The following is a 12563-nucleotide window of genomic DNA, read 5'->3' on the forward strand; positions in this document are numbered from 1 at the left end:
CTGTGGGTCACATGCGAGGCAAACGCCCTTTCCGCTGTGCAATTGTTCCGGTCCCAGGGGCCTGAAACTCCATGCACCCCAAATTTCTTATGCAATGGCCTGGAGATTCTGAAAGATTGGTCTGTGCTGAACTCTGGAAGCTTCCTCCATGCAGCTGATCTGAAGTAATCCTGGATAGTACATGTGTGGGGGTGTGTGTCCCCACCCTCTCCTGGGCGTCAGGACTGCGAGGTCCTTGGGGATGAGAATCATCTGGAACTTGGATTGATTGGGAGGAGATGCTGCAGCTGTGAAGGAGCACCCGGGTGGTCCCAGGGGGGGTGACTAAAGGCACCCAGATGTGGAGGGCTCCGTGTGTGAAGGAGGCCCAGGCCCCCTAGCTCTGATCCGAACAGCCCGGGGAGCAGCCCTTGAACTGCTCAGCCACCCAGGGTTGACTCCAAAACAGAACAAAAATAATAAAATGAAAAATAAACCAGCATGAGGAAGAGACTCTCAGACGTGGTTTCCTCTTTTGCACAGGAATCTGGGGGATGGCCCCCCTCTCCTCCCCGGGGTCTCATTTAGAACAGCAGCGACGCCATCGACTGCCTGCCCCGGCCCCGCCTTCCCGCTCCCCCTTTTGAGTCCCTGAGCTTTACTACGGGTTTGTGTGTGGGGTCTGGGGTGCAGCCTGGGGAGGTCCGAGGGCTCCCCGCCTCCTGCACAGGAGGGCAAACGGGGTGGGGAGCGGACACAGCGCCGGAACCCCGGGGACCTGAGCCCCAGATCATTGGACTGTGGGGCCCAGGGTCCTACAAAGGAGCTGGGAATTGGGGGCCTCGGACGATCGACCTAGGAGGGTTGCCCGGCTGGCCAGATGGAGTTTGGGGGCTGCACGCAGCGTCCTATATTGGGGTGCTGATCTTTGCGGCTTGGTCCCGAGTGCTGCACGGGGCTATGGATCCTTGTGCCCAGTTCCTGAGACATGGGGGTGTGGGATATGGGGCCCACGGGGGCTTGCGGACACCTGGACTTTCCAGGCATATTCCCGAACCTCATCTTCTCTTTATGCTTGGGGGCAAGAAGAGACCTCCCATGTTTCCCACGGCTGTTCAGGAGGAAAGGGCTTGAGGAGATGGGGCAGGAGGGAGGTGGGGAGGGCCAGAATGACATTCCCAAAATTGGGTGCCCGTGGACTGACCTTCCCACACATAAGCCACCAGGTGTGGGACACCCCCCCCCAATAGGAAGGGTGTTCCGAGTCCCAAGGTGGTTGCCCAAACCCAGGCTCTCCGTGCCAACCAGGAAACCCAGCCCTGACCCTTCCCTTTATGGAGGGGAAGGGGAGAGAGCCCTGAGTCAGGACTGAGAGGGGCACCGGGGATATGCGGGTCCCTGAACCCCTGCACCGTGGAGAGCGCCCTGTCCTCCTCCCCATTTCCCCATCACCCTGGCTTGCCCATCCTGGGGCTCCTGCGGCCTTCTAGTCTGGGAGGTGCAGGCAAAGGGGCAAACCCGACCGGCCTTTGCACCCCATCTGGGATTCCCTTCACCTGGGCTTTTGGTTTCAGGGTTTCCAGGCTTTGCTGATAGAATCACATTCCCATCCTTCGGGCTCTTGGAAATGGGGCTCACTGTGTTGGGGACCACATGGGATGCCCCACCCCACCCTCGGGGGGTTGGCTGGAAGCTTGTTGGGTGTATGGAGGCGGGTCAGGGAGCTGGGTGGGGCAAGCTGCTGTAAAAACTGGGGGATCGGGGTATCTCGATTTCCCAGGGGCAGCGAGCACTTTACCCTGGAGGTAAAGACCCAGAAACCACACAGGCAGACCCAGCGCGCTTCCTTTATTGTTCCCCGATCCCTTCACGTCCGAGCCCCCCCTTAAGCCCTTAAACGACACAATCCGTCCATCTCTCCGAACCAAAACCATGCGCTGGGCTCAGAGCGGCGAGAACGCGGGACATTCCCCATCTGCTGTCAACAGCGGCGGCGGCGGCGGTGGGGTCAGCGGGGCGGGGCCTGAGAAGACAGAGGCGGGGCCTGACGGTCGGTCCCACCCACAAGGCGTGGTCTATGCCGGGAAGGGGCGTGCCCTAAGCCTCGACCCCACCCACTTCCGTCTCCGAACCAGAAAACGAGGCGGGGCCCGGAGTTAGGTCACGCCCACATGCAAACGACAGGGCGGGGCTGGAGTGGGCCACGCCTCCCGGCGCGCTTTCCAAGGCCTGCCTTACCAGCTGCTGGTTCTTCGGGGCGCGGCTGCCCGGGCGCGGGGGCCCCGGAGCCGACGGGCCGGTGGTCCTCCAGGTGCCGGGTCATGGCGGGCCGCGAGGCCGTGGAGAAGGCGCACTGCATGCAGGAGTAGCGGCCCCGCGTGTGCTCCCACACTATGCGGCTGGGAGCCGCAGGCCCTGCGGGCAGGTGCGGGTGGAGGGGTCCCCCTCCTGTCAGTTTTGGGGTGCGGGTGGGTTTGGCTCTACCCCGCGGGGTGACCCATCCCGGGGCCCACCGCACGGAGAGACAGGAGAGGCGGCGCACAGGAAGGCGCGGAGGCCGAGCGATTGTTCTATTTTTGTTTTTGTTTTGTTTTGGGGTCCCACCCGGAGACGCTCAGGGGTTCCTCCTCCTGGCTCTGAGCTCAGAAACCGCTGCTTGGCAGGCTCGGGGGGACCATATGGGACTCCAGGGATCGAACCCAGATCCCAGGCGGTCCTGGGTCAGCTGCATGCAAGGCAAACGCCCTGCAGGAAATCCTGCACTTTTTCTTTTTTTGGGGGGGGGGGTCACACCCAGCAGCGCTCTACGCTCAGAAATCGCTCCTGGTAGGCTCGGGGGACCCTATGGGGTGCCGGGATTCGAACCACCGACCTTCTGCATGCCTACCTCCGTGCTATCTCTCTGCCCCGCAGGGTGACTCTTGGGGCCACTTGGGAAGGGGGCGGCGAGCCCACCCACCCCCCGAGGCTCTCCTCCACCCCACCCGATGGCGATCACCTGCACGCACCTGGGGGCGCGTCCGAGCCACCCTGGGGTCTCCGCGGGCTGCCGCTTGCACCTGCGGCCAGAAGGGTGGGTGACGGGGGTCAGGGCCGGGGCACCCCACTTTCCCGGCCGGGTTCCACCCGCACTCACCTTGGCTCTTCTTCCACACCGCGGCGCTAGAGGCGGGCGGCTCCGGGCGCGGCGGCCAGGAAGGGGCGCAGGCGCGGGGGGCTCAGGCCGAAGGGCGCGGGGTTCAGGTAGGGCAGGAAGGGCCCGGCGGGCGCGGGGCGCGGGGGTCGTGTAGGGCTCGAGCAGCGGGAAGGGCAGGCCGGGCCCCGCGGCGGGGGTCGGCCTCCGGGCGTCGTTCGGGCGCAGGGGGCTCCTTGTCCAGGGCAGGGGGGCGGCAGGGCCGGGCTCTGTGCGTGCTCCGCACACACATGCAGGTGCTTGAAGAGCGAGCGGTGCGTGCGGAAGCGCAGGAGGCAGTTCTCGCACCTGGGGGACAGGCACAGGGCTGGGCTGGTTCTCCCGGGCGGCCAAAAGGGGTGCCGAGGCCTTGCAGGGGTCCAGAGGGAGCTGGGGGCTAAATCCTATATCTCGATCCCCACCTGCAGGGCTGGGGGCAGGAGCCTCTTTTTTTCTGTTTTGGTTTTTGGGTCACACCCGCAGCGCTCAGGGTTTCCACCTGGCATGCTCGAGGGACCATGTGGGATGCTGGGATGTCGAACACCGTTTCTACTGCATGCAAGGCAAATGCCCCACCTCCATGCCATCTCTCCAGCCCCCCAAGCAGGAGCCTCTTTAATTAAGCCCACTCCCTCACCTCCCCATCTGTGGCTGCCCCTTCCGGATTTCTCCGCTTTAAGTTGCAAAGAAATAATAATTTTTGGTTTTGGGGCCACACTCAGTAGCCATGCTCAGGGATCACTCCTGAAGAGTTAAGGGAACCACCTGGGGGTGTCAGGAATCAAACCCGGGTCTTAATTTTTATTCAGATTGAAGACACCTTTCCCTAGGGAATGAGAAAGGAGCCATGCCTACTGAGGCCCCATCCACGCCAAGATCATTTGTCTACTCTATTGGGTCCCTTGGGCGCTTTTAGGCGGGACGGGCTTGAGGCCACGCCAACTTTTAACACAGCTGCTGGACCTTGAAGTCTCTTTCGGATGGGGGTTATGAAAGATCCAGACCACAGGTTATGGCCCCCCAGGATGCCTGGGGGTGGTGAGGGTCTCACTTGAAGTAGCGGTTGGGTTTATAGTGCAGCTTGCCATGTGCCACCAGTTCCTGCATACTGGGGAAGGTCTCCGTGCAGCTCAGGGCCGAACAGCGGAACAGCTTGCCTGGCAGGGCAGGGAAAAAGGACAGGAGTGTTGGGTGGTCCACCAGGGAGGGTGGTCCCCGTGCCTGCTCCCCGCTGCCCCGACCTACCTTCCAGAGACTGTGTGGGTGGGCAATGGGTACGCAGGTGCTGTGCCAGGTCTCGAATGCTGGGGAAACTGAGGCAGCAACCGGGGCTGGAGCAGGGTATCTGCTTCCCTGCGAAATGCATGGAGTAAGGGAGTCACTTCCCCACCCAAGCTCTCCTACCCAGGGGTCCGCCCTTCTCCCCCAAAGACCCCCAATCACAGATCACCTGGTGGCAGGCGACATCTGGCAGGGGGCTGCAGGTCCTCGCTGGTTCCAGAGACTGAGCTGGTCAGGCCCAAGCCAGGATCAGGTTGGCCACTGTGGTCAGGGCCTGGCGAGGTGCCCTGCTGTGTGCCTCCAGCCCCACCACGCTCCCACGCTGGAGGTGTCTCTGCCTGGTTCGAGCCTGGCTCTTCCCCCATGCTGGAAGAAGTGGCTGCAGCCGGGGCGACCACCGGGGACCCCGCTTCTTGGTGGGTCTCATTGGAGCTGGGTTCTGCAGTGGTCGGCTTGTCCAGTGGCCCTGACGCTTCCTTTTCTTCCTGGACAAAGGAAGAGACCGGGAGAAGTTCTCTGGGTGCAGGGTATGTGGGGCAAATCTCGGGGGACCCTGTCCCTTCCCAATGAGATCAATCGCTGGGCTGGCCATTCCAGCATGTAGGAAAGTCAGCACCAAGCATTAGGGGTTACTATCGGGGAAGAGGAAGAGGAAGGAGCGGGTATCCCCATACTATATGTAAAGTGTCCCCCCAAATAGAGAAAAGGGGGAGTACCCGTCGGGAAGGACACAGAAAGCATCATTCCCTTCCCCTCCATCCCCATACGGCCAGAGATGCTTAGACAGGCCCGAAGCGGCCTGGTGAAATTGACGAGGGGCGGGGCTCCAGCCTTATGGGCGGGGCCTTGTCGAGCAGGGCCCGGAAGTAGGGGTTGGGACTCTCGGTGAGTGACAGGCAAGGGTGGGTGAATACCCGGATGTGGGGGCGGGGTCGGCCGGGCGACCGGCGCGCGCGAGCGGCGCTCCCTCACCGGCATCGCCGCCTCGCGCGCCCCCCCCATCTCCCGCCCCGGCGCCGTGCTCACCATCCTCAGCCCGTTGGGTTGCTTGTTCTCGCGGTTTCAGCGGCTCCGGCCGAGGATGCAGCGAGATTTCACGGCGGCCGCAGGACGGCGATCACGACGGCGCCATTTTTCGCCTGGTGGTTCTCGCGAGAGCGGGGGCGGGGCTTGCCGCCGCCACTCCTGAGGGGGCGGGGCCTGAGCTCAGCGGCCTCTGACCTCGGGCCAGACCGCCTTGGCACGCGGAGGTCGCGGGTTCGATACCCAGGACCCCACTTGGTGTCTGAGTTCCTCCTCCCAGAGCACAGAGCCAGGAGTAAGCCCTGAGCACTGCTGAGTGTGGTCCAAAAACCATTATTATTTTTATTTTTTTTTAAAAACCATTAAAATAAAAAGGAAGAACCCAACTACCATCATGCTTGTAATCATGGTGCTTAAATAAAGATTTAAAAAAAATATATAACGTGTTCTTTACACTGACTGTATATAAAAAGAGGAGGTACAGTAAATGCACCCCATAGACACCTCAACCCAGGCCCTTTGCCTGGTCTGTATTGTGAATTGGGGAACAAAAAATAAAATATATGTGTATATATATATGTATATATATATGTACATAAAATACTACTGTGAAAGATATGTAAGCCAATATGGTCAAAATAAAAATTAAAAATAAAAATAAGGAAGAAATGGGCCAAAGGGTCAATAGAATGTGGCTAAGGACACCCATGTGTTGGTGCCGTAAACTAAATGTTAGGTATTGGTAATAGACAGTGGCTGGGTTGAAGATTGCTTAATGGGGCAGGGGCATAGGCTCTACATGCAGAACTTCAGTCCCACATCTCATTGTGGGCTTGTGAGTCCCAGCAGGAGCTATCCCCACTCAAGCATGGGATTCAGGAAGAGCTTCTGATTTGGGCCCAGGGATTGGGTGGGAAGCAATGCCGGGTGATTTCTCATGGCTTACCCTACACTCAGAAATTATTTCTGGGGCCGGAGAGATAACATGGAGATAAACCATTTGCCTTGCATGCAGAAGGACGATGGTTCGAATCCCAGCGTCCCATATGGTCCCCTGAGCGCTGCCGGGTGTGACCCAAAAACCAAAAAGAAATTATTCCTGTTGGTGTTTGGATGATCCTATGTGTGCCAGGGATCGAACCCAGGCATATGTCCCTGCTGTCCTATGGCTCAGTTTCTCAGGAGGAGTCTCTTGAGCACTCTAAGTGTGGCCAGAAAAATTCAAGTTCCCATCTCCATCTCCAGTAGCCCAACCACTAGCTTTTGTTTTTGTTTTGGTAGCGCTCAGGGGTTACCCCTGGCTCTGTGCTCAGAAATCGCTCCTGGCAGGGCTCGGGTGGACTATATGTGATGCCGGGAATCGAACCTGGGTCTCTCCCAGGTCGGCTACAAGCAAAGGCAAATACCCTACCGCTGTGCTATCTTTCTGGCCCTATTGGGGGACCATATGAGATATCAGGGATCAAAGCCGGGTCTGTCCTGGGTTGGCCGCATCCAAGGCAAACATCCTGTGTCTCTGCTATCTCTCCAGCCTCACCCACCCCTAGTTCTCTTTCATTCATTCTACCTGGAAGGTTTTTCTTCTTAAGAATGGGGTACTGATGGGGCCCGGGGCGGGTGGCGCTGGAGGTAAAGGTGTCTGCCTTGCCTGCGCTAGCCTAGGACGGACCGCGGTTCGATCCCCCGGCATCCCATATGGTCCCCCAAGAAGCCAGGAGCAACTTCTGAGTGCATAGCCAGGAGTAACCCCTGAGCGTCACAGGGTGTGGCCCAAAAAACCAAAAAAAAAAAAAAAAAAAAAAGAATGGGGTACTGGGGGCACGGGCTCAGGTGGCGCTAAAAGGTAAGGTGCCTGCCTTGCCCTGCGCTAGCCTTGGACGGACCGTGGTTCGATCCCCCCGGTGTCCCATATGGTCCCCCAAGCCAGGAGGACTTCTGAGCGCATAGCCAGGAGTAACCCCTGAGCGTTACGGGTGTGGCCCAAAAACAAAAACAAAAACAAAAACAAAAAAAACAAAAACAAAGAATGGGGTACTGGGGGGGGGGGCCGGAGAGATAGCACAGCGGCGTTTGTCTTGCAAGCCAAGCAGCCGATGCAGGACCAAAGGTGGTTGGTTCGAATCTCGGTGTCCCATATGGTCCCCCGTGCCTGCCAGGAACTATTTCTGAGCAGACAGCCAGGAGTAACCCCTGAGCACTGCCGGGTGTGGCCCAAAAACCAAAAAAAAAAAAAAAAAGGGGTACTCGGGGCTGGCGTGGTGGCGCTAGAGGTAAGGTGCCTGCCTTGCCAGCACTAGCCCAGGACGGACCGAGGTTCGATCTCCCGGCATCCCGTATGGTCCCCCAAGCCAGAGCGACTTCTGAACGCATAGCCAGGAGTAACCCCTGAGCGTTACCGGGTGTGGCCCAAACCCCCCCCCAAAAAATGGGGTACTCACTACAGTGTATCTCTCACAGCAGTAGGGTCATGGCTGTTTGTACCCCCAAAGTGCCTTGGAGGTCGAGGGTGGGGCTGCATGGGCCAAGCTCAGGGGGGTCTGAGAACAAAGCTGGTTTCCCTTTTCAGCACCCAGGAAATCCAAAGCAGGTGAGGGTGGGAATCCCAGCTCGTCCCTACGAGCCTTTTCCAGTAGTTTTTAGTTTTGTTGAGATATTTTGTCTTTTGCTACACCCAGCAGTGCTCAGGGATCACTCCAAGCTCTGTGCTCAGGAATCACTCCTGGTGGGTTTGGAGAATCCTATGGGATGCCGGGAATTGAACCTGGGTTGACCACTTGCAAAGCAAACACCCCTTCCCTCATATACTATATTTCCAGCCCCTTGTTTGTTTTTGTTTCTCGGGTCACACGACAGCGCTCAGGGGTTACTCCTGGCTCTAAGATCAGAAATCACTCCTGGAAGGCACAGGGGACCATATGGGATGCGGAATTCGAACCACTGTTCTTCTTCATGAAAGGGCAAATGCCTTACCCTCCACTGCTTGCTCTCCCAGCGCCTAGCCCCTTGTTTTGACGTTTAAGGAAAGATCCACACACCCAAGGCTGATGGGAAGCGTAGGGTTAGTCCTGGCTGTATAGATTCCAGTATTAGAGGCCTATGCTGGTGTCAGAGGATGGGTGGGCATAGACTCCAACCACATGGGTTATTTTTGTTTGTTTGTTTTTTTTTTGTGTCACACACTGGTAAACGCTTGGGTGTTACTCCTGGCTATGTGCCTCAGAAATCATTTCCTAGGGGCCGGAAGAAATAGCATGGAGGTAAGGCGTTTGCCTTGCATGCAGAAGGAGTTGTTCAAATCCTGTCATCCCCATTGTGGTCCCCTGAGCCTGCTAGGAGCAATTTCTGAGGTAAAGGCCAGAGCCACTGCTGGATGTGTCCCAAAAACCAAAAAAAGGAAAAGAAAAAGAAAGAAAGGAAGGAAGGAAGGAAGGAAGAAAGGAAGGAAGGAAGGAAGGAAGGAAGGAAGGATGGAGGAGAGGAAGGAAGGAAGGAAGGAAGGAAGGAAGGAAGGAAAGGAGGAAAGAAAGAAAGAGGGAGGGAGGAGGAAGAGAAGGAAATCACTTCTGGCTTGGGGGACCATTATGGGATGCCGGGATCAAACTGCAGCTCGTCCTAGGTCAAGTGTGTTCGCCAAGGCAAACACCCTACAGCCTTGTGCCACTGCTTCGGCCCCATATGGGTTATTTTCTGCTGCCCTCCCAGCAACTACTAAATGAGAAGATGCAGAACTCAGCGTGAAATGAAGCGCTTTCCCCATGTGCTCCAGGGTAGGGAAACTCCCATCCCTGGGCCTCTTTTCCCTCTTGTCTATTGGGGGCATTGCGGGGTTTGCTCTCATGAGGCTGGGAAAAAGATGCTGAAGGGGGCCCGCTTTGAAAGTTCATTCGTTGTGCTCACTTGGGCAAATTTTTATTGCCTCATTGCATTTCATCCAATCAAACCCAGAAGGTATGCCCCTTTTGGTCTCCAAAGGCATGCTCAAGGGACAGGCTGGGACAGCCTCAGCTGTTGTGACCCTTTGGAGACCAAAGGAAATGGGATGGGAGGATACCAGAGAGGAGGCCCAAAGGCCTTCAGTGCAGAGGTGGTGACTTCAGTCCCACAGTCTCTGGGCAGAGCGAGGAAGCCACTGGGTTGAGATTTCTAGGTAATGGTGGCGGGGCCCTGGCTTCCAGGCAGGATGGGGGGACCAGTGGGGTTGGGCTCCCCTTTGCTCTCAGATCTTCTCCACGTTAGTTTCCCGGGAAGAGGCCTTCCTGGCCATGCAATCTGCCTTTTCCACCAGCCTGAGGGGGTCTGTAGGGGAGAAGAGAATGAGGGGTATGCCTCCCACCCCCCTGCAGACCTCAGTACCTCTGGCCCTCAGATGAGCTGGCTCCCACCTCAGTTCGTTTCTAGCCTGTGGGGTTTGGGGTTGTTTACTGTATTTGGTTATGGGGCCCATACCAGGCGGTGGTGCTCAGGGACTATTCCTGGCTCTGTTCAGGAGAGATCATACCCTTACCCCACCACACCCCCCATCCTGGGTGGTGCTTTGGGGACCTCCTATAAGGTTGTAAGAGACCTTAACCCTCCTGTTCTATCTCTCCAGCTGCTCTGGGAATTTTATTTTGAGGGGTTCACACACTCAGTGGTGCTCAGATCCACTTCTGGCCCTTCTGTGCTCAGAGGTCACTCTTGGGCATGGTGGATCTACCTGTGAAGCTCCTGCCAACCCCCAACAGGGGGTGCTGTGGAGCCCAAGCAGGAAACTACAGGGCACCAAGGTAGGGGCAGGCCTATGCACTCATTTCTCTACGACCACGGCTGTTTGAAGAGATGATCACAATGAAGCTGGGGGACAGGCTGGTGTTGCAACTGAGTTTCCAGTGTGACCAGGGGGTTGGGGGTGTGTCACTTTTAGGTGCTAGATTGGTGCAGCCCCTTGAGCACCAGAGCAATAGCTCGGTGGGGAGGACGCTTGCCTTGCACACAGCCAAACCAGGGTTCAATCTTAGCAACCTATAGGGTCACCTGAGCCCCCCCCCCCAGGTGTGATTCCTGAGCACAGAGCCAGGAGTCAGCCCTGAGTACCTGGTTACTAGGTATGGCTCAAAAAACAATATCATAAAAATTTCCCATGTAACTTCTGGCAGGAAGAGGACATCTTGGCGGGGGGGGGGCATGAGAGAAGTGTCTCTAATACCCTGGGGGAGGGAATGGGGTTGTCTGACTTTGCCCTAATCCACCCTGGGCCCCCCACCACCGCACCTTCCAAAATTATCTCGATGACTTCGTTCACGTTGAAGCTCAGCTCGTCCACATCCTGCCCAACATACTGGTACAGTGCGCGGCACCTTGGGCCATGCGTCCGGGGTTGAGGCTTGGGCCGGCCCACACCGGGTACGGGTCTCTGCCCTATACTGCGCTTCCTCTGCATGCTGTTGGACACAGGGGGGCCCTCATCAGCACCCCCAGAACACTCACCCTCCTCACCCGCTCCGGGCAGCCCTAGACCTCCACCCAATGACCCCCACCTACCCAGCAACCCCCTGATCTGGCACATTGAGAAACTCAGTGTTATGCTCTGAGGGGGGCCTGGCCCGCTGGCGGCGGCTGGCACCCAGGGCTGAGGCCGGAGGGGCCTTGGGGCGCCCCTGGGAGCTCCCTCCAGATGTGATCTCCAGGGGCAGGGGATTCCTTCTACCAGAAGGGGGAACTCCATTGCGGTTCTGGCCTAGGGTGGGAACAAGAACAGGCATTAAAACGGTATATTTGTGATACTTAGGGGGAAGGGGAGGGTTACCCCTCTAGGAAAGAAGGCAGGTTGGTGCTAGAGCAATAGAAGTGAGGATGGGTGCTTGCACATGGCCAACCTGGGTTCAATCCTCAATATCCCATAGGGGCCCCCAGTATCACCAAGACTAAATGCTGAATGCAGAGCCAGGAGTAAGGCCTGTGTGTGGCCCCAAAACAAAACCCCCCACAGGAAGAAGGCAGAATGATTCCCCTCAATCCAGTTTGATGAGGACTGGACATAGCATTCTCCTCACCTCTGGGAGGTCCAGGGGCTGCTCGGGTCGGACCCTGGCCCAACCTTTGAACTTTTCCCTGGGCTTTGCTCTTGCGGGTAGGCTCTGAAAAAGATGGAGGGAATTTGAGAGTTGCAACCTACAAGCCCCGCCCACTTATGTGGCCCCGCCCCTCTGCTGCTGCCTTAGCAACACTTCATTCATGCGGAACTGGCTCCACCCACAACTAGACCCCGCCCCTCCAGACTCCAATTCTGATTGGCCTGGCTTTCTGGGCTGCCATTTGTGAGCCCACTCATTGGCTGCCTTACAGGCCACGCCCCTTTCCCACTTCAGTTCCCCTGATTGGTCGCTTAACTCCACCCAATAGAGGTGTCAGCCCCTCTGATCGGTCTCCCTTGGTAGCCACGCCTCCTGTAGCCCCGCCCCCTCGGTTCTGCGCAGACTCACTGGAGTTTTTGGGCAGCCCGTCCCCCACGCTGACCATGAGGGTCCGGCCGCTGGCCTTGAGCATGGCCTCGTCTCCCGAGCCACGGCAGAAAGTGACACTTCGGGTGCTGCCTCCGCCCCAGCCTTCTTTCTTCACCCGGAACTGTAGTCTGTGGGGACAGGAGGGAGCCCATGCAGGGGTCACTGAACACACCGCCCCTAACCCGCTCCAGCCAGGCTCAGGGGGTGCACCTGCCCAGGCCCTGTCGTGTGCATACGTGTCGCTGAAGGTCAGAGTCAGGGGCCTCCGCATCGCCTCCTCGAAGCGCTTGCACAGGAGGCTGAGGAACTCGGTCTTGAAGATGCTCTCCAGAAAAGCTGTCGGCAGAGTCCCTCTTGGAGCACGAAGAAATCAATCCTGCCGCTGGTGCTGGGTGCGAGGAGAGGCAGGTGAGTGCCAGCGATGGGCACTTGCTTTGCATCTGGGCAATCTACGCTTCTGGGGGTCCCCATCCCTGAGCCCCTCCAGGTGGGATCCTTAAGCACAAACAGGGATCACACTCTGAGCATCCCTCGGGTGTGGCCCAAAAACCAGCTCTGGGAGGCGATCTGCAGCACCAAGAGCTGGGCGTTTAGCAGCAGGGAAGGCACATGGGACCCTTTGGGGG

At 58.0% G+C, this 12563-nt stretch overlaps 2 protein-coding genes and 1 non-coding gene across 3 annotated transcripts in view; 1 reads left to right on the forward strand and 2 right to left on the reverse strand.

Annotated features, from left to right (window-relative positions):
• Nucleotides 1–1812: 1812 nt before the first annotated feature.
• ZNF414 (zinc finger protein 414) lies at nt 1813–5629 on the reverse strand. Its single transcript, XM_049789445.1, is given in 12 exon segments — nt 1813–2002; nt 2218–2394; nt 2988–3038; nt 3116–3155; nt 3157–3252; nt 3254–3310; nt 3312–3366; nt 3368–3460; nt 4203–4308; nt 4397–4504; nt 4602–4917; nt 5459–5629. Coding segments are annotated over 12 exon segments (1182 nt in total). The 5' UTR covers nt 5462–5629; the 3' UTR covers nt 1813–1922.
• Nucleotides 5630–5877: 248 nt separating this feature from the next.
• Nucleotides 5878–6008, forward strand: LOC126031999 (small nucleolar RNA SNORA51). Its single transcript, XR_007503799.1, has one exon. It is a non-coding gene; the product is annotated as a small nucleolar RNA SNORA51 (small nucleolar RNA).
• Nucleotides 6009–9687: 3679 nt separating this feature from the next.
• Nucleotides 9688–12563, reverse strand: part of MYO1F (myosin IF) — a 29579-nt gene continuing 26703 nt past the window's right edge. Inside the window, 7 exon segments of the mRNA XM_049789414.1 lie at nt 9688–9732; nt 9734–9751; nt 10701–10875; nt 10976–11171; nt 11488–11571; nt 11917–12065; nt 12174–12319. Of these exon segments, the coding sequence (XP_049645371.1) occupies nt 9688–9732; nt 9734–9751; nt 10701–10875; nt 10976–11171; nt 11488–11571; nt 11917–12065; nt 12174–12319 (813 nt within the window).

The sequence above is a fragment of the Suncus etruscus genome, chromosome 15 (genome assembly GCF_024139225.1).
Source record: "Suncus etruscus isolate mSunEtr1 chromosome 15, mSunEtr1.pri.cur, whole genome shotgun sequence".
In the NCBI taxonomy this organism is placed as follows: domain Eukaryota; kingdom Metazoa; phylum Chordata; class Mammalia; order Eulipotyphla; family Soricidae; genus Suncus; species Suncus etruscus.